The sequence below is a fragment of the Perissodus microlepis genome, chromosome 14 (genome assembly GCF_051167445.1).
Source record: "Perissodus microlepis isolate ML-2025 ecotype Zambia chromosome 14, ASM5116744v1, whole genome shotgun sequence".
Classification (NCBI taxonomy): Eukaryota; Metazoa; Chordata; class Actinopteri; order Cichliformes; family Cichlidae; genus Perissodus; species Perissodus microlepis.
In genome coordinates, this window is record NC_140474.1 from 13,695,592 (window position 1) to 13,717,976 (window position 22,385).

The following is a 22,385-nucleotide window of genomic DNA, read 5'->3' on the forward strand; positions in this document are numbered from 1 at the left end:
GCAAAAGCTCCAGAGACCGTCCACAGGAAGCACAAAAAGGGGTGAAGAGGCTGAAGCTAACGCCACAAAACAGGCAAAACATTTTCCGGTTCTCTATGTAGTGCAGCGAGCACTGTCAGGGTAATAAGGAAGCGCTTCGAGGAGTGAGTTTCTCGACGTTTGTTGACATCCCGAATCACTTTTCTGAGCTACAAATATGGAGTAAGCTTAATCGTTGTGCCACTTCCGGTATTTCAGACAATCCCTTTCCGTCAAGGATTTTTAATTTGTTGCGTTTTTTGAATTTGTTGTGGATTTTTAATTTGTTGCGGTTTTTTAATTTGTTGTGGATTTTTAATTTGTTGCGTTCTTTTTAATTGTTGTGGCTTTTTAATTTGTTGCGGTTTCTTAATTTGTTGTGGATTTTTAATTTGTTGCGGTTTTTCAATTTGTTGTGGATTTTTAATTTGTTGCGTTTTTTTAATTTGTTGCGGTTTTTTAATTTGTTACGGTTTCTTAATTTGTTGTGGATTTTTGAATTGTTGTGGATTTTTAATTTGTTGCGGTTTTTGAATTTGTTGTGGATTTTTAATTTGTTGTGGATTTTTAATTTGTTGCGTTTTTTTAAATTTGTTGCGGTTTCTTAATTTGTTGTGGATTCTTAATTTGTTGCGTTTTTTAAATTTGTTGCGGATTTTTAATTTGTTGCGGTTTTTCAATTTTTTGCCGTTTTTTAATTTGTTGCAGATTTTTAATTTTTTGTGCTTTGCACTTCCCAGCCACGGTACAATCGGCCCAAATAGCAAAGAGAAATTAAAAATGCATGCCATGAAAGAGTTTGGGTCTTAGGAGGTTAATAGGTTAATTTTAGAGTGGAGTGTAACAGAGGCAATGCTTCTGTTTGAAAAGTCAGGTTGTTTTGTATTTAAACTGCATTTTAAAAGAACAGCAACCAAGAAACGACTAAATAACTGTCTTTAATATTTAGCATTTGTTAATTGTATTTTTTTTAAATTATTATTAAATTTTTGACCTAAACTGTGCAAAAAAAAAAAAAATCCTTTTGACATAAACTGAAAATTTTATGACACAATTCCACGACCCATAACAGCTTTCTTTGTGTTCATCTCTGGTCTCAACAGGATTATGTAACATTTGGGTCCAAAGAGTGTGATCAAGAGTCCAAAACTTGAAGCAAGAATGGCAAATACCTCTACTGCATCTGCAAGATTTCCTGGTGAGCTGACATAAGCAGGAACAAAGGCCACCCACACAGCACAGAAGATCAGCATGCTGAATGTGATGAGCTTGGCCTTATTAAAACTATCGGGGAGATTCCTCACCAGGAATGCAATTAAAAAACTGAGGACAGCCAGCACACGAATATAGCCCAATAACACTGCATAACCAACAGTGGACCCAACTGTACATTCATATACTATCTTGTCATTGTGGTATTGGGTGTTTTTATGTGGAGTTGGAGAGGAAGAGACAAGCCAGGTAGTACAGATGGCTGCTTGAATAGATGTCAGAAATAGAACTGTTCCTCTCTGCTGCATAGCACCAAACCACTTCATACTGGCTCCCCCTCCTGGCTTGGAGGCTTTGAACACAGCCAGAACAACCATGGTTTTTACCAGGATGCATGAGACACACAGCACAAAGCTGATGCCAAATGCTGCATGCCTGAGTTGGCATGTCCACATCCTGGGTCGTCCAATGAACAAAAGTGAACACAGGAAACACAACTTAAGTGACAACAATAGCTGGAAACTAAGTTCTGAATTGTTGGCACGTACTATAGGTGTTGTGCGATGGTAGATAAAGATCGCCAGAACAACAACACATATAAATGTTCCCAGTAAGGAGGTTGCTGTCAAACAAATACCCAAAGGGTCATGATAGGAGAGAAACTCTGTCTTCTTAGGAACACAGTGGTCACGCTGTGGGTTTGACCAAAAATCCTCTGGACAACTGGTGCACTCCAAGGAGTCTGAAAAAAAGGGATTGATGTTGAAAAGCATCCTATATTTCACAGAAATTAAATCGATTATGTCATACAGAAAGACAAAGACCTACTGCTCTTGTTAGTGATCTTTCCCTCAGAACAAGGGATGCAGTCAAAACAGCATTCGGGCTCTCTCTTCCTTCTCACCATGTGGGTACCAGGAGGACAGCTCTCACTGCATACTGATCGAATAAATATTTATTGCCTGCTACAGTTCTATATACTGTAAATGTCATAAAAGGTACTTGTCAAATAAAAACATATCTAACCTTTTTGGATTCAAAGTTCCAGAAGATTTTGCCTTCATCAAGTATGAGCTCTTCACCTTTGAAAGCTGTCCTTTTAACCTCACCCACTTTCTGAATTTTAGTGCTTCCATCAGGGAGCCACAACATGTTAATAACATCATAAATTGGTACTACATCACCATTCTCGTCAAATGACACTTGATCGCCAAATGGAGTGGTGAAGTTCACTCTTTCCATGTAATAAACAAGCTGTTTAAAAGGAATGTATAATAAGTAAATTACTTTTTGCTCCAAAAATAATTATAGAATGAATGATTTATTCATAGATGGAGTGTAAAACGATATCACATCTGCCATGGCTCCAGTAACTTTACAGTGCAAACAGTGGCAATTTTTCAGTTCAGTAATCAAATATAATATCATATCTATGGTACCTACATATATAAAGTCATTTTTATCTAAGTCTCAATCAACCAAGGCACATTACTAATAATCCTGTATAAAAGTTAATGACCTGAAGTTAATGAAATTCTGAAAGCATGCAAAAACAATTTATCCAAAGGTGGAGTGTAAAATGATAACACACCTGCCAAGGCTCCAGTGACTGCAAAGAGGCACAGCTGTTCCCACTGAAAGGCCCTCTTCCTGGCTTGCACCGCAGCATATCATCAAGGGAATATGCCAGTGCATAAACAGCTTTGTACACATTATACTCAGGCCGCAGGTTGGAAATGTCCAAGTACTCATTGTCCACATTTCCTAGATCTTCCTGTCCAGTGCATAGTGCACCTCCACCTTCCAGGAAGTCTGGTGGAGCTGGAGCAAATCTGCACTGAAATGTAAATTCCCAAAACTGATTCACCTGAAATATTTTGAAAAATGTTTATTACACATTATGAAAATATACACACACATAGTAAAAGTGTCCAAGTCTCACCAAGCTAATTCCGTAGCTAGTGTTGTGATGTAGATCAGGACGTATTTGCAACAGGAATTCCCTGAGCCCTGGTATTTCTCCTCGGCGAATGGTGATACCCAGTGTACCACCCAGGTATGGCATAAATTGAGGTGTTTGGAGCACAGCAGATTCTGTCCAGGCTTCGCTGGCTATCCACTGAAGGCCTGTCACATTTTGCCTTACTACCTGTGAATTAGATTAGACCAAATCTATGAAGTAATATTGAACCTCCAACTTCTTTACTGAAACAGTTTTTGATCTTTAAAATTAATTCTGAATGATTATTTTTCTGTTTTCATTTCTGTACTGACAATGATACGTAATATGTGTTTTACACAATTATGAACTATAATTATGAAGACCTCTGTAACTAGTAATTATTAAAGTGTTTTAAAGCGAAACCTCATCCATAAGGTGCATCATGCGACTAGGATCTTCAAAGACAATGACAACTCGAGCTGTAGAGGTTTTCATCACATCAACAATCCTCCGGAGTTCATCTGTGTCTTTGTCCCAGGGTAAAACCTCAGTGTAGGCCAGGCAACCTTCACCAGACACACTCAGCTCAGACTGAAAGGATCTGGCTGCATGAAGTCCATAATCATTATTACTGACAAGCAGACCTGCCCAAGTCCAGCCAAAATGCTTTAGAATCTGGATCATTGCACGTACCTAAGTGAATACAGATTAAAGTGTAAGTGCATTAAAAAGAAGAAACAAAACAAAATTTCTGTGCATTATCTGTCTGTCAGTGTCCACAGAACAGCATTTAAATATAATTGCAATTTAGCTTTATTCTCTGAGACAATACAGAAACGAAATAGAGCATAATTCTCAAAACTAATTATATTATTATTTCTAATATTTTCATATCTGTCTGTGTTCTTCTTTTACACAGATATTGAAACAGACTTTTGTTTTTCCATTTTAATTGTGATGACAAATTTTCACCTGGAAAGCATCACTTGGGATCGTTCTAAAGAAGGATGGATACTTTTGACGGTCACTCAGGCAGGAACATGTGGCAAAATAACTCACCTGTGAAAGATATAGACTGCATATGTATATTGTAGAGCTATCCATGTAGAGATATCTTAACTTTGTCATCATGACTGCATTATTTTTTATTTCATAAAATGGTTTTACATTTTCAATTAAATCAACGCAATCCAAGAAAACTGTTACATGGTCAAGCAGAAAGCTTACCATAGGTACTCTGTACAAACCTAAGACGTTGGAGATGGCAATAGAAATTGTAGAGGACGGATCACCCACAATTCCTACGACTGGAGGATTTCCAACACATGTATCATCTACTACAATTTGATCCTCTTGACCACTGGCTAATGACAATGCTCCACGGAATCCAATTCCAAGTTCAAAGCAGTTATCATAAAGAGTGTATCCCAGAGTCACATTAGGTAGCAGGTTTGAGTTTCTGTTGATCTCATCAATAGCAAAGGCCATGGTTTGTGCGAGCTTAAATCCTAGGACATACACACTAAGACAAGAAAAGGTTAATTACTAAAAAGTATAATACAATACAGATTTTTGAAATATAGGAAAATGAGCACAGTGAAAATGTTGCAAAAGGAATAATATTATAAACAATCAAGGAAAGTGAATAACAATTAAAGACATATATTAATGAAAATAAATTTTAAAAAAGAAGATGTTTTGTCTAATTATTTCAGATATAAAATACATATTCATATTGGGATTAGGTTTGGTGGTTTTCTTTTTCTGTTTTTTTCATTCTGTTTCCCTGTCATAGTTACCCATGGCAAGTAGGCTGTTGTGGCAGCGAGGTAAAAGACAGATCAGGAACACTTGAAAAGAAATGGACTTGAAACAGTCCACCCAGAACCACATCTCCAGTTTTGTGCATCTCATTTAGATGAAACTGTCCTTGCAGCTGACAGGACAAAGAAAACTGAGGAGTGGGTAGAGCAGAAGAAACACAGGAATACAGCAAAACAACCACGACTAAATTGTTTTGCAAAGATAAGCACATGACAGCTTTCTGAATTGTTGAGATCAGTCATTAAGTTTTATTGTTTGCCATTCCCTTTTATTGACAGACTGTGTTGTTTAATCTTGCACACCACCCATTAGGGAAGAAGGAGGTGTATACTTTTCATTTGAGATTGCTTTGTATCCAGGCAAACTCAGGGAACACTGTGAGTAAATTAGTTATCAGTAATAACTCACTGAAGAATTGTCAGAGTAAGTAGTTGTTCAGTAGTCAGTAGTTGTTTCCATGTGCATATCAAGTGACATAAAAGACAAATAGCAAAAAAAACATATCATAATTCATGTACATCAAAGTTCATGTGTAATGTCTCAACAACAACATATTAAAAACTTTAGTCCATATTTGAGTTGAAAGAGAAAACAAAATTTTTGAGGGGACGATAAAAAACATAACAAAAACAAACCCGCATGAGCATGGGCGGGACATAAAGCTGCAAAGGGCAAAAGGAAACTAGAAAACTTAGTGGATGGAGAAGATTGTCCTGAGTATAATTGAAGGACAGCCCAAGGGGACGGCCCAAATGAGAAACTAGACAGTGAAATTTTTCAGGGCTAATGCATGAATGCAAAACACGGGACAAGCAGATCTTCTGTATTCGAAGTGAAAGCCCACCACCTGAGTCCCGATGACCAAGCTATTTACCCTATCTCTAAGGGAGACCCAGGCACCCTTTGAAGGAAACTCATTTCCACAGCTTATATCCACAACCCTTATTTGATCACTACCCAGAGTTCATGGCCATAGGTAAGGGATGTAATGTAAAATGACCTGTAAATTAAAAACTTGCTCAGCTCTCTCTTTACCGCAACAGACTGGTACAGTGTCTGTTCATTTTCCCCAAATCTGTGAATAAATCTCAGGCTCCACTTTCCCCAAACTTGTGAACAAAACTGTTGAGGGGACAACAAATTACTTATTTGATCACTACCCAGAGTTCGTGGCCACAGTTGAATAGTTGTAATCTAAATCTAAGTTGTAATCTAAATTGACCTGTAAATTAAAAACTTAGCTCAGACTGTACAGTGCCTGTATCATTGCACGTTTCCCAAATCCATCAGTGAATCTCATGCTCCACTTTCCGCAAACTCGTGAACAAGACCCTAAGATATTTAAATTCCTTCAATTGGGGTAGTAATTTGTCCCAGATGGAGTTGGCATTCCACCTTTTCCGGCTGAGAACTATGGTAAGATAAGATAAGATAAGATAAGATAACTCTTTATTGTCATTGCACAGTCATACATAGTACAGTAGTACAATGAAATTGGAAAACTGTCCTACGTCGGCACTACATATAACACAAATATAAATATTATTGTTATTGTTTTAAACATTGTTACCTCCCCCCTAAAAAAGTCCAGGGAGGTATCCAGTCAGGTCAGCTATTTACATTGATCAGGGCTATTGCCCTGTTGTAAAAGCTGTCCTTGAGTCTATTTGTTCGGGACCTCAGCAGCCTGAACCTCCTGCCAGACGGCAGCAGCTTAAACACCCGGTGTCCTGGGTGTGTGCAGTCCCGTAGGATGCTGCGTGCCCTCTTGAGACAGCGAGTGCTGTACAGGTCCTTCAGGGAGGGAAGAGGATGTCCAATGATTTTTTGGGCCATGTTGATGACCCTCTGGAGTGCCTTTCTGTGTGCTGTGGTGCAGCTGGAGAACCACACACCGATGCAATATGTCAGCACACTTTCAATGGAGCAGCGGTAGAAGACGGTCAGCAGCTCCTTCTTCAGGTCCATTTTTCTGAGGATTCTCAGAAAGTGGAGACGCTGTTGGGCCTTCTTTAAGACCGCAGAGGTGTTAGAGCTCCATTGGAGGTCTGTGTCTATGTGCACACCCAGAAACTTGAAACTGGAGACCCTTTCCACGCACTCCCCGTTGATGCTGACAGGCTGCAGCTCGGACTTCCTCCTTCTGAAGTCAACTACCAGTTCTTTTGTCTTGGTGGTATTGAGGTCCAGGTTGTTATCTGCACACCAATCTGACAGCCTCTGAACTTCAGCTCTGTACGCAGTCTCATCTCCCCCTGAGATGAGCCCCACCACGGTGGTATCATCTGCAAACTTGATGACTGTGTTGTCTGGGTGGGAACTAACACAGTCATGTGTGTACAGAGTGTACAGTAGGGGACTCAGTACACAGCCTTGTGGAGAGCCGGTGTTGAGGCTGAGGGCTGAGGAAAGATGAGGCCCCACTCTAACTCTCTGTACACGGTCTGAGAGGAAGTCTCTGATCCAGCGGCAGGTGGTGGAAGGAAGTCCAATTTCCAGCAGTTTAACTATTAGTCTGTCCGGGAGTATCGTATTGAAAGCAGAGCTAAAGTCAACAAAGAGCAGCCTGGCGTAACGGCCCTGCACTTCCAGGTGAGAGATGGTGGTGTGGAGCGTTGTAGCAATGGCATCTTCAGTTGATCTGTTAGCTCTGTATGCAAACTGGAGCGGGTCAAGTGTGGGTGGCAAGCAGGACATGATGTGACGTCGGACCAGTTTCTCGAAGCACTTCATTATAACAGGTGTTAGAGCAACTGGTCGGTAGTCGTTGAGGCTGCTAATGTTAGTACGCTTTGGCAGTGGGACAATTGTGGCTGACTTTAGGCACGGCGGGATGCAGGACTGGGACAGCGAAGTGTTGAAGATCTTAGTGAAGACCCCAGCCAGCTGGTCTGCACACTCTTTTAGGACCTTTGTGGTTACCCCATCTGGTCCGGCGGCCTTCCTGGGGTTCACTGCCCTCAGTGTGCGCCTCACCTCATATTCCTGCACTATGAGGCTTGGGCTGCTGCTGCTGTCCAATGTTTTTGCTACTGCTGCCTCTGGTCCCTTCACCTCAAAGCATGCGAAGAAGTGGTTCAGCTCCTCCGCAAGCTCCGCGTTACCCTCAGTCAACGTGGTATTGCCAGGTTTGTAGTTGGTTAAGTGCTGAACTCCCTGCCATACCTGTCGTGAGTTGTTGGTGCTGAAGTGGTCTTCGATCCTTCTCTTGTACGCTGCCTTGGCCTCTCTGATGCCTCTTTTCAACTCAGATCTGGCTGCACTGTACTGCATACCATCACCGGATCTAAAAGCGGCGTCATGTTGCTTCAGCAGGACCTGGACCTCTTTAGTCATCCAGGGTTTCTGGTTGGAATACACCCGGAGACGTTTGTCCACAGTGACACTGTTGACACAGAAGTTAATATATGAGAGCACAGATGTTGTGTGCTCTTCAAGGTCCTGATGTTCGAACACGCTCCAGTCCGTGTTTTCTTTCTATGGTCTCTGACTTGGGGGTGCTGATTCTCACACTTGGGCGCAAACCACTCCAATGCAAGTTGGAAGTCACCACCTGATTAAGCAAACAGTAACACATCATCTGCGAAAAGTAAAGATGAAATCTTGAGGCCATCATAGTGGAGAACATCCACGAGCCTGGACAGACCAAGATATTATGTCCACACTTGCTCACTTTCTCAAACATCCTTGAGAGGATAAAGAGCTTGTCCAGTTTCACAGCCTGGATGAAAACCTCATTGTTCCTCCTGAATCAGAGGTTCAACTAAGAGATAAACCCTGCAGTGTCCTTCACAGTGTCATGATCCCTCAGCTCAGCTCCATTCAAATGTGAAGAAAAGGGCCTAAAATCCAGCCTTTGTGGTAATGTAAGATAGTCCTGTCACAGAGTTTAATGCATGTGCTTTTGGTGATAGTTATTTCTTCTTTAATCAAATAAGGGATCTAATCAAAATATAATCAAGAAGAAATCAACACTCTATCCAGCTGTTTTTGTCTGAGTGTCAGGCTCGAGCATCCAAATTTTTTCAGAATACTCCCTGATTATATTTACAAAGCATCTGCTGTTGCCCAGCTTACTATGTGCTTCAACTGGACTTGTGTTGGATTAGTTCTAGCAAAATTGTTGTCTGGGGGCTTTTTGCCCCCTGGTAGTGTCTGCCATGGCAAATTGGTCCTGGATGAGGGACCAGACAAAGAGCGATTCAGAAGACGACTATGAGAAGACCATCGAGGGGACTGTTCACCCTACTCGAGATAGGGTTACCGGGTCCCCGCCCTGCAGCCAGGCCCGGGGAGGGTGCTCTAGGGTGAGCGTCTAGTGGTCGGGCCTTAGTCCATGGGGTCTGGCTGGGTGTGGGAGTAGTTCGGAGAGGCTATGGAAAAAGACTTTTGGACTGCCTCAAAGAGATGGCTGTTATGAGGAAAAGCAACCCAGAAACTTTGCCAGCAGCACACATCGTTGTGTGCCTCAACTGTCGGTCTTTTACCCAAGCTAATCTGCCATTTTTTTCTTCTTAGGTTGGGTTTATGGATTAAAGATCTGATCTAAATTATCATATTAAAATTTGGGACACTTAGTCAGTGGTGGACCTTGGATTCATTGGGTGTTTTGGTCATTATCCCTACACCCTCATCCAAGGAGCCCTGCCAGGGTTGGTCAGGCCCGGAGTGTGTCACTGGTTTATGTTAAATTGTTATTTCTCTTCTTCTTTCTACTGTTTATTTTCTTCTTTTAATTCACTACAACTGAGAAATAATACTTACCTCTTTAGCATTTATGGAGCCTAGGACACCATAGGTACTATGACCATAGCTACTGAACGACACAGGAAGTCATTCCTGCCCGTGGCCATCTCCCTGTACAACTCCTCCATCTAATACACTGTAAACACTGCAATAGTTACACCCTTTTTGTGCATGCTCTTTTCTACTCTGTAATATTCATTTCAGTATTCTTGATATTTATTTATAAGCACCTCTGTAAATTCTTGATATTCATATTTGATTGATTTGTATATATTAGTGCTATTTCTTAACCCTTTAAGACCTACCATAGAACCAAGTCTGCCAAAGCTTATCTTTATATTTTTACATGCTGTAGTGCCATTTTTGGGAACATTTCAAGTTGCTATACATCAATACAACCATTATAGCCCAAACTTTAATAATATGTATGCATTAAGTGCATAATAACTACACAAATTGCAAAAAAGTGCAATAAACTACAAAAAAATTGAAAATCGTTTTTGTTTTGTTTTTTACATATATTTCTAGTTAGAAAAATTTAAGAGGTTTATCCCTCAAAACTGTAAATCCAAAAAAGTTGCACAAAATGGTTTGCAACAACAGGAAATTTATTTTGAGTGTCTTCACAGTTTTACTTTTGAGATACACCAATTTTTATATACTGCAGGAAAAACGAAAATAAATATTACAATGCAAATTTGCAAAACAAACAAACAAACAAAAAAACAGCATGTGCATTTCCAGCAGTGCAACTTGAGTTCTAAGCATCCCAGAAACTATACAGAAAAGCATAAAGTCAAACATGACTTTTAAAAACACCAGTATAGGATTATAAGACCCTGAAGGTAAAAAACTAAATTTTGCACAAAAATGACATCACTTCCAGTTTCGGGCAGGTAATGGCGGACATGTGATAGTTCGCGCTGACGTATATTCCAACGTAGGAAGTGTTATGAACAGCTGGTCAGATTGGCAAAGCGTGTTTCTGAAATATTATGTTTTTGTTGCTGAAAGTGCTTTTTATGCAATTTTTACAATGCTATATGTGGAAGGAAACTGTGACCTAGGACAAGCTGATGACATAAGATGTAAGTACAACTCCTCCGGTTTCATATGCAACAAAAATTATTGCGCTAGCTTACGTGGTTGCAGTTCTACAGGGATTTGAAAATAGTTGCGCAAAACGGAGTGTGCCCGCTCTGACTGGTTTTAAAGGGTTAAATTTGTAAAATCTGTAACATATTGTATTGTTGAAATAGTTTAGTCTGTTACTGTTACTGTCTTGGAGCAACTGCATCCGACATAATTGCCTTAGGGATTAATAAAATATTCTGATTCTTAGACCTAGACTTAGAGCATTTATTGTCATTGTGCAGTTTCTTGCACAGTGAAATTGGGTAGCTGGACCACAAAGGTGCGAAAGTAAAGAAAACAATATACAACAAGGGGAAAAAAAGCAATATATATGTATACATTTATGTGAGTAAACTATATACATGGTGTATGTGTAGAAACATTGAAACAGAAACATTGTGGGGCCATATACAAGGGCTGTTATATAATATAATAAATAAATAAATAAGGGTGGAGGGGCTAAGGTCATTTAGGGTGGGGATGGTAATTCCACTGAGACCAAAATATTGCACAAAGACCAAAGAGCAAAAATATTGGACATACCAAAAATATTGCACATGGGCCAAAAATATTGCACAGAACAATGAAAGACTGAGATATTGAACATGGGATGGCAGCAACATAGTTGATCAATAGCAGAATGGTTGTATGGGAGAAGTCTGTTCACACTCTTAGTTTGCATTACGAGTTCTGACAGCCCACGGGAAGAAGCTGAAGATGATGTTGCAGGGGTGCATGGGGGTGCAGTCATTAGTGTAGATGGTGTGTAGGAGTGGACTCAGCACACATCCCTGTAGTGAGCCAGTGACAGGGTGGATGATCTCTGGTTGCCAACCATGACTGATTGTGAACGGTCTGTGGGAAAGTTCCATACATATGTAGGGGGGGGGGGGAGTCCAAGTTTACCAGCTTGGCTATAAGAATGTCTGGGATGATGGTATTGAAGGCCGAGCTGAAGTCAATGAAGAGCATCCTTACTGATGTCCCAGGATTCTCCAGGTGATGGAGAGCGGAGTGGAGGGCAGTGGAAATTGCATCGTCGGTGGACCTGTTTACCTCATAGGCAAACTGGTAGGGGTCGAAGCTGGGTGCGAGGCAGTGCTTATGTGATTTAGGACCAGCTTCTTGAAGCAGTTTGCAACCACTGGAGTCAATGTGATGGGTTTGTAGTCACTGAGGCTACTGATGGTGGGGGATTTGGGGAGTGGGACTATTGTTGCTGATTTCAGGCATTCAGGGACAGTGGCATGTGACAGGGAGAGGTTGAATAGTCTGGTGAACTGAGGAGGCAGCTGGACAGCGCAGGCTTTGAGCACTCTACCAGGTATTCCGTCAGGGCCAGCAGCTTTCCTTTGATTAACTGCGCTGAACACATTGCGAACCTGGTGTTCTTGGAGGCTAAATGTGTGAGGGCTGTGCTCAGAGGAGGCTGTGGGCAGGGCGGTGTGCATGGTGGGGGTGACTGCAGCTTTCTCGAAGCAGGCAAAGGAGTGGTTAAATTCCTCTGCTAATGAGATGTCCATGTTATCTGTGTTTTTCCCATTGCACTTGTAATTGGTGATGTGTTTCAGGCCCTCTCATACCTTTCTGGAGTTGTTATCAGAGAGGTGATCTGATAGCTTGTTTGAGAAGTCCAGTTTTGCTGCTCTGATGCCTTTTTTAAGGTCTGCTCTTGCTCTGCTGTACATGTCCTGGCCCCCAGATTTGTATGGCGAGCTGCGTGCCTTTAACAATGCCTGAACCTTACTTGTCATCCAGAGTTTACGGTTGGGGTAGACCTTTTCCGTGGTGACAGTGTCCATGCAGTGCGTGATGTAACCCAGCACTGCGGATGTGTGAGTCTCTAGGCCATCATGTTCAAAGACACTCCACTCTGTGAGGGCAAAAGAGTCCTGCAATTGAGCATGAGCTTCCTCAGAAAAGGTGCTAATGGTTCTGATGGTGGGCTTTGTTCTTTTCCTGAGTGGTGTGTATGCCAGGACGATGAGCAGAGAGAGGTGGTCGGACATACTCAGGTGGGGGAGGGGAAAAGATCTGAAGGCTTGCTTAATATTTGAGTAAACATGGTCCAAGGTGTTATTCCCTCTCGTAGGGCATTTCACATGTCGAACAAATTTAGGCACAGTTCTTAAGCATGCTTTGTTGAAATCCCCTGCAATGATACTCCCTCTGGATATTCCCATTGCTTTTTGGAGATTGTGTCGTGCAGGTAGGCAAGGGCTGAGCTAGCATTAGCGTCTGGTGGTAAGTAGACTGCTGTTATTAGGACTGCAGGCAGTTCTCTGGGCAAGTAGAAGGGTCTGCACATGACAGACATTGCCTCTATGCCTGGGGAGCAGACTGTGGTGATGATCTTAGTGTTTGTGCACCAGTTGTTATGTGTGTAAATGCACAATCCTCCTCCTTGGCTTTTCCCCGCTGTAGTCTTTCTGTCACTGCGGTGCATTGTGTGACCTGATAGCTGCATCGAGGCGTCGGGAATTCCCTATCGTAGCCATGTCTCTGTGACAACCAGGACACAACAGTTGCGTACAAGTTGCTGTGCAGTGAGAAGTAGGTTCAGTTCGTCTATTTTTTTGATGACCAACCGTGCGTTGGTCAGGAAGATGCTCGGGAGCTGTAGTTTGAAAGGCTGCTTCTTTATCGTAGCTAGCAGGCCCGACCGGCACTCCTGCTTTTGTTTGCGTTCCTTCCGCCACCTGCATTTCTTCGCAGACCCAATAAGAATCCACAGAGCACCGAATTTTCTCACTATCTCCAGGAGTATGTTGTGCATTCTCTGATAATCACTGGTAATGGGGATCTGGCTGTTGCATCGAATGTTGCATAATTCCAGATGGCTGTAGGTAAATTTGGCTTTACAGTAAGAAAAACAAAAGAAAAAGAAATGTGGAGAAAAGAAAAAGAAAAGCACCTAAGTGGAGAGCATAGAGCCGCTGCATCTGTGCGCGCCGCCATCTTGCACTACTCCCAGTTCTCAATGGGAGATAAACTCTCTGGATGACATGCTTCTTACGGTCTGTTTGGAGAGACCTTCTAGGAAACTGTTGGAGAGCCTTGTATGTCTGGGAGCCTGGAATTGTCACTATAGTTAAGTTTTGATTGTAGCACATTTTGAAATGGAAACAAACTGCACTGAAGAAAGTTGAGAGTTGAAAGTTGAGACCTGTATTAGTTGTTTTCTTGAAATGATCAAAATGGTTTTGATCACGATCAGTTCAAGACAGACCAAATATGCAAAAATATAGATTAGAACTGCTAAATGAATTCAAGTTGAAAGCGTAGTTTATTAAAAGAGTTTCAATTATATTTAATTTCCGTAATAGGTAAATTTTACAGTGGAGTGTAACAAAGTCAATGCTTCTCTTTGAAAAGTCTGGTTGTTTTGTATGTAAACTGCATTTTAAAAGAACAACAACGAAAAAGGACTAAATAACTGTCTTTAATATTGAACATTTGTTCATTTTAATTGTTTATTTAATTTTTGGTCAATAGAGTGCAAATAAAAAAAATTTTTTTTGACTTGAACTGAAAATTTTATGACACAATCCCACGGCCCATAACAGCTTTCTTTGTGTTCATCTCTGGTCTCAACAGGATTATGTAACATTTGGGTCCAAAGAGTGTGATCAAGAGTCCAAAACTTGAAGCAAGAATGGCAAATACCTCTACTGCATCTGCAAGATTTCCTGGTGAGCTGATATAAGCAGGAACAAAGGCCACCCACACAGCACAGAAGATCAGCATGCTGAATGTGATGAGCTTGGCCTCATTAAAACTATCAGGGAGATTCCTCACCAGGAATGCAATTAAAAAACTGAGGACAGCCAGCACACCAATATAGCCCAATAACACTGCAAAACCAACAGTGGACCCAACTGCACACTCATACACTATCTTGTCATTGTGGTATTGGGTGTTTTTATGTGGAGTTGGAGAGGAAGAAACAAGCCAGGTAGTGCAGATGGCTGCCTGAATAGATGTAAGAAACAGAACTGTTCCTCTCTGCTGCATAGCACCAAACCACTTCAGACTGGCTCCCCCTCCTGGCTTGGAGGCTTTGAACACAGCCAGAACAACCATGGTTTTTACCAGGATGCATGAGACACACAGCACAAAGCTGATCCCAAATGCTGCATGCCTGAGTTGACACGTCCACATCCTGGGTCGTCCAATGAACAAAAGTGAACACAGGAAACACAACTTAAGTGACAACAATAGCTGGAAACTAAGTTCTGAATTGTTGGCACGTACTATAGGTGTTCTGCGATGGCAGATAAAGATCCCCAGAACAACAGCACATATAAATGTTCCCAGTAAGGAGATTGCTGTCAAACAAATACCCAAAGGGTCATGATAGGAGAGAAACTCTGTTTTCCTAAGAACACAGTGGTCACGCTGTGGGTTTGACCAAAAATCCTCTGGACAACTGGTGCACCCCAAGGAGTCTGACAAAGAAGGGTTGATGTTGAAATGCATCCTATATTTCACAGAAATTAAATCAAATATGTCATACAGAAAGACAAAGACCTACTGCTCTTGTTAGTGATCTTTCCCTCAGAACAAGGGATGCAGTCAAAACAGCATTCGGGCTCTCTCTTCCTTCTCACCATGTGGGTACCAGGAGGACAACTCTCACTGCATACTGATCGAGGTGGCTATTGGACATAAAAAATAAATATTTATTGCCTGCTACAGTTCTATATACTGTAAATGTCATAAAAGGTACTTGTCAAATAAAAACATATCTAACCTGTTTGGATTCAAAGTTCCAGAAGATTTTGCCTTCATCAAGTATGAGCTCTTCACCTTTGAAAGCTGTCCTTTTAACCTCACCCACTTTCTGAATTTTAGTGCTTCCATCAGGGAGCCACAACGCATTAATAACATCATAAATTGGTACTATATCACCATTCTCGTCAAATGACACTTGATCGCCAAATGGAGTGGTGAAGTTCACTCTTTCCATGTAATAAACAAGCTGTTTAAAAGGAATGTATAATAAGTAAATTACTTTTTGCTCCAAAACTAATTATAGAACGAATGATTTATTCATAGATGGAGTATAAAATGATATCACATCTGCCATGGCTCCAGTAACTTTACAGTGCAAACAGTGGCAATTTTTCAGTTCAGTAATCAAATATAATATTATATCTATGGTACCTACATATATAAAGTCATTTTTATCTAAGTCTCAATCAACCAAGGCACATTACTAAGAATCCTGTATAAAAGTTAATGACCTCCATGACTTAAATAACTCGTGCTCAAAAGTATGGCAAATCCCTTTTCAGAAATTCTGAAAGCATGCAAAAACAATGTGTTCAAAGGTGGAGTGTACAATGATAACACACCTGCCAAGGCTCCAGTGACTGCAAATAGGCACAGCTGTTCCCACTGAAAGGCCCTCTTCCTGGCTTGCACCGCAGCATGTCATCAAGGGAATATGCCAGTGCATAAACAGCTTTGTACACATTATACTCAGTTCGTAGGTTTGAAATGTCCAAGTACTCATTGTCCACATTTCCTAGATCTTCCTGTCCAGTGCATAGTGCACCTCCACCTTCCAGCCAGCCTGCTGGAGCTGGAGCAAATCTGCACTGAAATGTAAATTCCCAAAACTGATTCACCTGAAATATTTTGAAAAATGTTTATTACACATTATGAAAATATATAATTGTTGTGACACACACACACACACACACACACACACACAGTAAAAATGTTCAAGTCTCACCAAGCTATTTCCGTAGCTACTGTTGTGATGTAGATCAGGATGTATTTGCAACAGAAAATCCCTGAGCCCTGGTATTTCTCCTTGACGAATGGTAATACCCAGTATACCACCCAGGTATGGCATAAAGTGAGGTGTTTGGAGCACAACAGATTCTGTCAAGGCCACGCTGGCTATCCACTGTAGACCTGTCACATTTTGCCTTACTACCTGTGAATTAAATTAGACCAAATCTATGAAGTAATACTGAACCTCCAACTTCTTTACTGAAACAGTTTTTGATCTTTAAAATGAATTCTGAATTATTACATTTTTGTACTCATTTCTGTACTGACAATGATACGTAATACGTGTTTTACACAATATAATTATGAAGACCTCTGTAACTACTAATCATTAAAGTGTTTTAAAGTGAAACCTCATCTATAAGGTGTATCATGCGACTAGGATGTTCAAAGACAATGACAACTCGAGCTGTAGAGGTTTTCATCACATCAACAATCCTCCGGAGTTCTTCTGTGTCTTTGTCCCAGGGTAAAACCTCAGTGTAGGCCAGGCAACCTTCACCAGACACACTCAGCTCAGACTGAAAGAATCTGGCTGCATGAAGTCCATAATCATCATCACTGACAAGCAGACCTGCCCAAGTCCAGCCAAAATGCTTTAGAATCTGGATCATTGCACGTACCTAAGTGAATACAGATTAAAGTGTAAGTGCATTGAAAAGAAAAGAAAAACTTTAAATATAATTGCAATTTAGTTAATTGCAAGTTAGTTATAATTGCAATTTCTTTGACACAATACAGAAATGAAATAGAGCATAATTCTCAAAACTAAGTATATTATTATTTCTAATATTTTCATATCTTTCTTTGTTCTTCTTTTACACAGATATTGAAACATACTTTTGCGTTTCCATTTTAATTTTGATGACAAATTTTCACCTGGAAAGCATCACTTGGGATAGTTCTAAAGAAGGATGGATACTTTTGACGGTCACTCAGGCAGGAACATGTGGCATAATAACTCACCTGTGAAAGACACAGACTGTATATTCGGGAGCTATCCATGTAGAGACATCTTAACTTTGTCATCATGACTGCATTATTAGTATTAGTTTTTTTTCATAAAATGGTTTTACATTTTTAATTAAATCAACGTAATCCAAGAAAACTGTTACATGGTCAAGCAGAAAACTTACCATAGGTACTCTGTACAAGCCTAAGACGTTGGAGATTGCAATAGAATTTGTAGAGGTCGAATCACCCACAATCCCTACGACTGGAGGATTTCCAACACATGTATCATCTACTACAATTTGATCCTCTTGACCACTGGCTAATGACAATGCTCCACGGAATCCAATTCCAAGTTCAAGGCAGTTATCATAAAGAGTGTATCCCAGAGTCACATTTGGTAGCAGGTTTGAGTTTCTGTTGATCTCATCAATAGCAAAGGCCATGGTCTGTGCGGACTTAAACCCTAGAACATACATACTAAGACAAGAAAAATTTAATTACTAATATATATAATACAACACAGGTTTTAAATTACAAGGAAACGAGTGCCTTTTGAAAAAGTTGCAAAAGTAGAAATATTATAAACAATTAAGGATACTGAATAACAATTAAAGACATATATTAAGAAAAAAATGAAAAAGAAGATGCATTGTGTAGTTATTTCAGATACAAAATACATATTTATACTGGCACTAAGTTTGACAGTTTTCTTATTCTATTTTTTTCTTGCTTTTTCCATGTCTTTGTTACCCATGGCAAGTCGGCTGTTGTGGCTGCGAGGTAAAAGACAGATCAGGAACACTTGAAAAGAAATGGACTTGAAACAGTCCACCCAGAACCACATCTCCAGTTTTGTGCATCTCATTTAGATGAAACTGTCCCTGCAGCTGACAGGACAAAGAAAACTGAGGAGTGGATAGAGTCGAAAAAACACAGGAACACAGCAAAACAACCGCGACTAAATTGTTTTGCAAAGATGAGCACATGACAGCTTTCTGAATTGTTGAGATCAGTCATTAGGTTTTATTGTTTGCCATTCCCTTTTATTGACTTACTGTGTTGTTTAATCTTGCACACCACCCATCAGGGAAGAAGGCGGAGTATACTGTTCATTTGAGATTGCTTTGTATCCAGGCAAACTCAAGGAACACTCTGTGAGTAAATTAGTCATCAGTAATAACTCACTGAAGAATTGTCAGAGTAACAGGTGTTTCTGTGTGCATATCAAGTGACACAAAAGAAGAATAGTAAAAATAACATAACATTATTCATGTACAGTAAAGTTAACGTGGAATGTACAACAACATCATATTAAAGAGTTTCAGTCCATATTTGATTTAAAAGAGAGGGACAACAACTTACTTATTTGATCACTACCCAGAGTTCGTGGCCACAGTTGAATAGTTGTAATCTAAATCTAAGTTGTAATCTAAATTGACCTGTAAATTAAAAACTTAGCTCAGACTGTACAGTGCCTGTATCATTGCACGTTTCCCAAATCCATCAGTGAATCTCATGCTCCACTTTCCCCAAACTCGTGAACAAGACCCTAAGACATTTAAATTCCTTCAATTGGGGTAGTAATTTGTCCCAGATGGAGTTGGCATTCCACCTTTTCCGGCTGAGAACTATGGTCTCTGACTTGGGGGTGCTGATTTTCACACTTGGCCGCAAACCACTCCAATGCAAGTTGGAAGTCACCACCTGATTAAGCAAACAGTTTCTCTCACCAGCCATGGCAGATGCACCATCCGTAATAATACCAATGACTTTATTCCATGGTAGTTTCATGTCATCTACAGCGGAACAAACAGCAGCAAATAAATCTGTTCCTCTTTTTTGGTCCTTAAGGCTCTGGAGGTCAAGTAGCTCTTCACTCATGTTCATTTTATTGTCCACTCTTCCAAAAACAATCATTAATTGAGCGGTGTCAGATGCATCTGTGCTTTCGTCACAAGCTATCGAAAAAAAGTCAAAATCCACTCCTTTTGCATCCAACTGTCTCTTAATATTAGATGAAACTTCTTCAGTTCTTTGTACCACAGTGTTACGAGCAGTGTTGGGCAAGTTACTTTGAAAAAGTAATTAATTATAGTTACTAGTTACTTCTTCAAAAAAGTAAGTGAGTTAGTAACTGAGTTAAAAGATTCTAAAAGTAATTAATTACTTGAAAAGTAACTATTGCGTTACTTTTAAAAAAATGTTTAACCCTCTGGGTTCCAGGGTATAATTGGCCATTTTAGACTACTTTTGATGTTTCCTCTACATTTCACCTTTAAATACTATTTACTTTGCCTTGTTTGGTATCATCCTTTTCAGCACAACCTCACGTCTGAATTTACAGTTATGTTTTCATTTTGACATACTGTATTAACACAATTAATCTAAAATCAGAGAAAAAACATAAAGTCTGAGTAGAAAAAGTTTTATTTTTTACTGTAACAACTACAAACATGTTTATTGAATCATATTTCATATCTTTAAATGCAAATACAAATTGTCAATTTTAAAACCATATGCACAAGTTTTGCAAACAACTCCTCCTCCTCCTCGCGCTAACGCCCTGGCTTCAAGCATGGGGAGCACGAGCGCTTTGCCCAGTCGCTCGAGGAAGAGCCGTCGTTTGTTGAGCTTGCCCGCCATCCAGTCAGGGTGAATTTCCCTCCAGAGCACGAACGCGTTGTAGGCCGCGACGTCGACCACCTGCAGGTCTTTCTCCTGTAGCTGTATGTGCTTGGTGCGGTTGTAATGCAGCACCAAGGGCGGTTTCGCGCTGCCGCCGCTGCTGCTGCTGCTGCTGCTGCTGTTGCTGCTGTTGTTGCTGATGCGGCGGCTAGGCCGGGGCTCGGGGCCGGAGTGGTGGTGGTGGTGGTGGTGTTGGTAGCGAGGAGCCGTGGTGAGGAGCAGCACGTTCTTGTTCTTCTTGGCCACATAGGAGAGGATGATCGTGTCGGGCCCTCTTCCTCCTCCTCCTCGTCCCACGGAGCCGCCAAGTACTACGGATTCGACGGAGCCCACGGCCCTGCCCTTGACGCAGCGCAGCTCTCTGGGGATCTCGGGTCTGTTTGATCGCAGAGTGCCCAGCACGGTGTGGCTTCTTTCGCGATAGAGCCTGTCGACGAGCTCGCGCGAGGTGAAAAAGTTGTCGCACGTGACGTTGCGTCCCGGCGTCAATCCCTCGGTGAGGTCCACGACCACTCGAGTGGCGAGGTGCTTTTCGGGAGGGCCGCGCTTGTCGGGCTTGCCGGTGTAGACTTGCATCTTCCACGCGTAGCTGGAACACGCGTCGCACGCCACCCATATCTTGATCCCGTACCTGGCCGGTTTGCTGGGCATGTACTGTCTGAACGGATACCTTCCTGATGGCGAGGGAGAGAGAGGGAGAGAGAGAGAGAGAGACGTGAGTTTGAGAGAGAACACACTTGCAAGTGTGGAAGATAAAGTCACGTAAAAGCACAAACGCAGAACCCAACAACGACAATACCAGACGAGAGGGCGAGGGAGAGTGGGAGAGAGAGGGAGAGAGACGTGAGTTTGACAGAAAACACACGTGCAAGCGTGGAAGATAAGGTCACGTAAAAGCACAAACGCAGAACCCGACAACGACAATAGCAGAAAGCTAGTGTTGTCGTCGTTCCCGCTCCTCTTCCTCCTCTCATCCGCACGCAACACACGCGCACACCACGTACCTCTGAACGACACCGGTCTCTCGTCACACGTGCAACCGTGGAAGATAAAGTCATTTAAAAGCACAAACGCAGAACCCGACAACGACAATAGCAGAAAGCTAGTGTTTTCGTCGTTCCCGCTCCTCTTCCTCCTCTCATCCGCACGCAACACACACACACACACACACACCACGTACCTCTGAACGGCACCAGTCTCTCGTCGACGGTGACCTCTGGTCCCGGGCGGTACATGGCGGGCAACCTCGCGCACCACTCGTCCCACACGGCTCTGATGGGGGCCAGTTTGTTGTAGCTATCGCCGGCCGCGGCCGCCTCGCCTGGTCTCTCTGTCATCGAAGCGCAGCGCGCTCGAGTAGGCTCGAAAGGTCTTGAGCGGCATCGTGGCTCTGAACACAGACCTGCCGCTCTCGGCGTCCCACAGGCTCTCGCAGGCCTCTCCCCGGGACCTGTACACGCCGGCGAGCACGAGCAGCCCGACGTAGGCTCGGAACTGCGCCTGTCCGCTTCCAGGTTGGTCATGGCGATCACCGAGTCCTCTATCTCTGGCGGGAAGTAGGCCATGAACGAGGAGGCCTCGTCTCGCACCGCAGCCACGGCCTCTTCAGTGGGGTATCGTCCTCGCGGGTCGAGGTCATCGTTGTCGTCGTCGTCTTCTTCCTCCTCTTCTTCGTCGCCTTCTTCTTCTTCATAGTCTTTGTCTTCATAGTCTTCGTCTTTTTCTTCTTCATCGTCATCGCCGTCATAATCGTCGGCTACATCTGCGTCGCGAGTTTCACCGACATCGCCATGCCCGCGATCGCGCCCAAGATCATCAACGCCACCTGAAGCACGGCCGGCGTCCTCTCGCCAAAGCTCCGAAACCCCCCGCCCGCAGTCGACGTCTTCTTCGTCTTCTTTGTCTGCTGCTTCTTCTTCTTCTGTGTCTTCGTCTTCTTCTCTGGTCTTCTTCTTGGTCTTCCTCGACCCCTAGCCCTCGATAGCGAAACGTGGCCGGTCGCAACAACGGAGCAACCGTAGCCCACCCCGCGTACGCCAAACGCGCTGGTGATGGTGATGGTGACGGC

General features: G+C 42.1%; 2 protein-coding genes across 2 annotated transcripts; both read right to left on the minus strand.

Moving 5' to 3' along the window:
* Nucleotides 1-1,061: 1,061 nt before the first annotated feature.
* Nucleotides 1,062-5,081, minus strand: LOC146373576 (extracellular calcium-sensing receptor-like). Its single transcript, XM_084951669.1, has 9 exons — nt 4,972-5,081; nt 4,400-4,694; nt 4,145-4,231; nt 3,596-3,865; nt 3,173-3,379; nt 2,822-3,097; nt 2,252-2,484; nt 2,059-2,177; nt 1,062-1,972 (listed from the first exon to the last, which is right to left on the minus strand). The coding sequence occupies exons 1-9, from the start codon at nt 5,079-5,081 to the stop codon at nt 1,062-1,064; spliced, it is 2,508 nt and encodes an 835-aa protein (XP_084807795.1).
* A 9,332-nt stretch (nt 5,082-14,413) lies between these two features.
* On the minus strand, nt 14,414-18,492 carry LOC146373577 (extracellular calcium-sensing receptor-like). Its single transcript, XM_084951671.1, has 9 exons — nt 18,383-18,492; nt 17,815-18,109; nt 17,558-17,644; nt 17,032-17,301; nt 16,617-16,823; nt 16,234-16,509; nt 15,630-15,857; nt 15,411-15,534; nt 14,414-15,324 (listed from the first exon to the last, which is right to left on the minus strand). The coding sequence occupies exons 1-9, from the start codon at nt 18,490-18,492 to the stop codon at nt 14,414-14,416; spliced, it is 2,508 nt and encodes an 835-aa protein (XP_084807797.1).
* Nucleotides 18,493-22,385: the final 3,893 nt, after the last annotated feature.

Excerpts from the sequence above, each read along its gene's own strand:
- LOC146373577 (XM_084951671.1), bottom strand. The coding sequence starts at position 18,492 with ATGCACAAAACTGGAGATGTGGTTCTGGGTGGACTGTTTCAAGTCCAT. Across the intron at positions 16,510-16,616 it reads GTAGCTACGGAAATAGCTTG|GTGAATCAGTTTTGGGAATT; the intron begins GTGAGACTTGAA and ends AAAATATTTCAG. Across the intron at positions 15,858-16,233 it reads AGTCACTGGAGCCTTGGCAG|CTTGTTTATTACATGGAAAG; the intron begins GTGTGTTATCAT and ends CCTTTTAAACAG.
- LOC146373576 (XM_084951669.1), bottom strand. The coding sequence starts at position 5,081 with ATGCACAAAACTGGAGATGTGGTTCTGGGTGGACTGTTTCAAGTCCAT. Across the intron at positions 4,695-4,971 it reads CAACAGCCTACTTGCCATGG|TGTGTATGTCCTAGGATTTA; the intron begins GTAACTATGACA and ends TTCTTGTCTTAG. Across the intron at positions 2,485-2,821 it reads AGTCACTGGAGCCTTGGCAG|CTTGTTTATTACATGGAAAG; the intron begins GTGTGTTATCAT and ends CCTTTTAAACAG.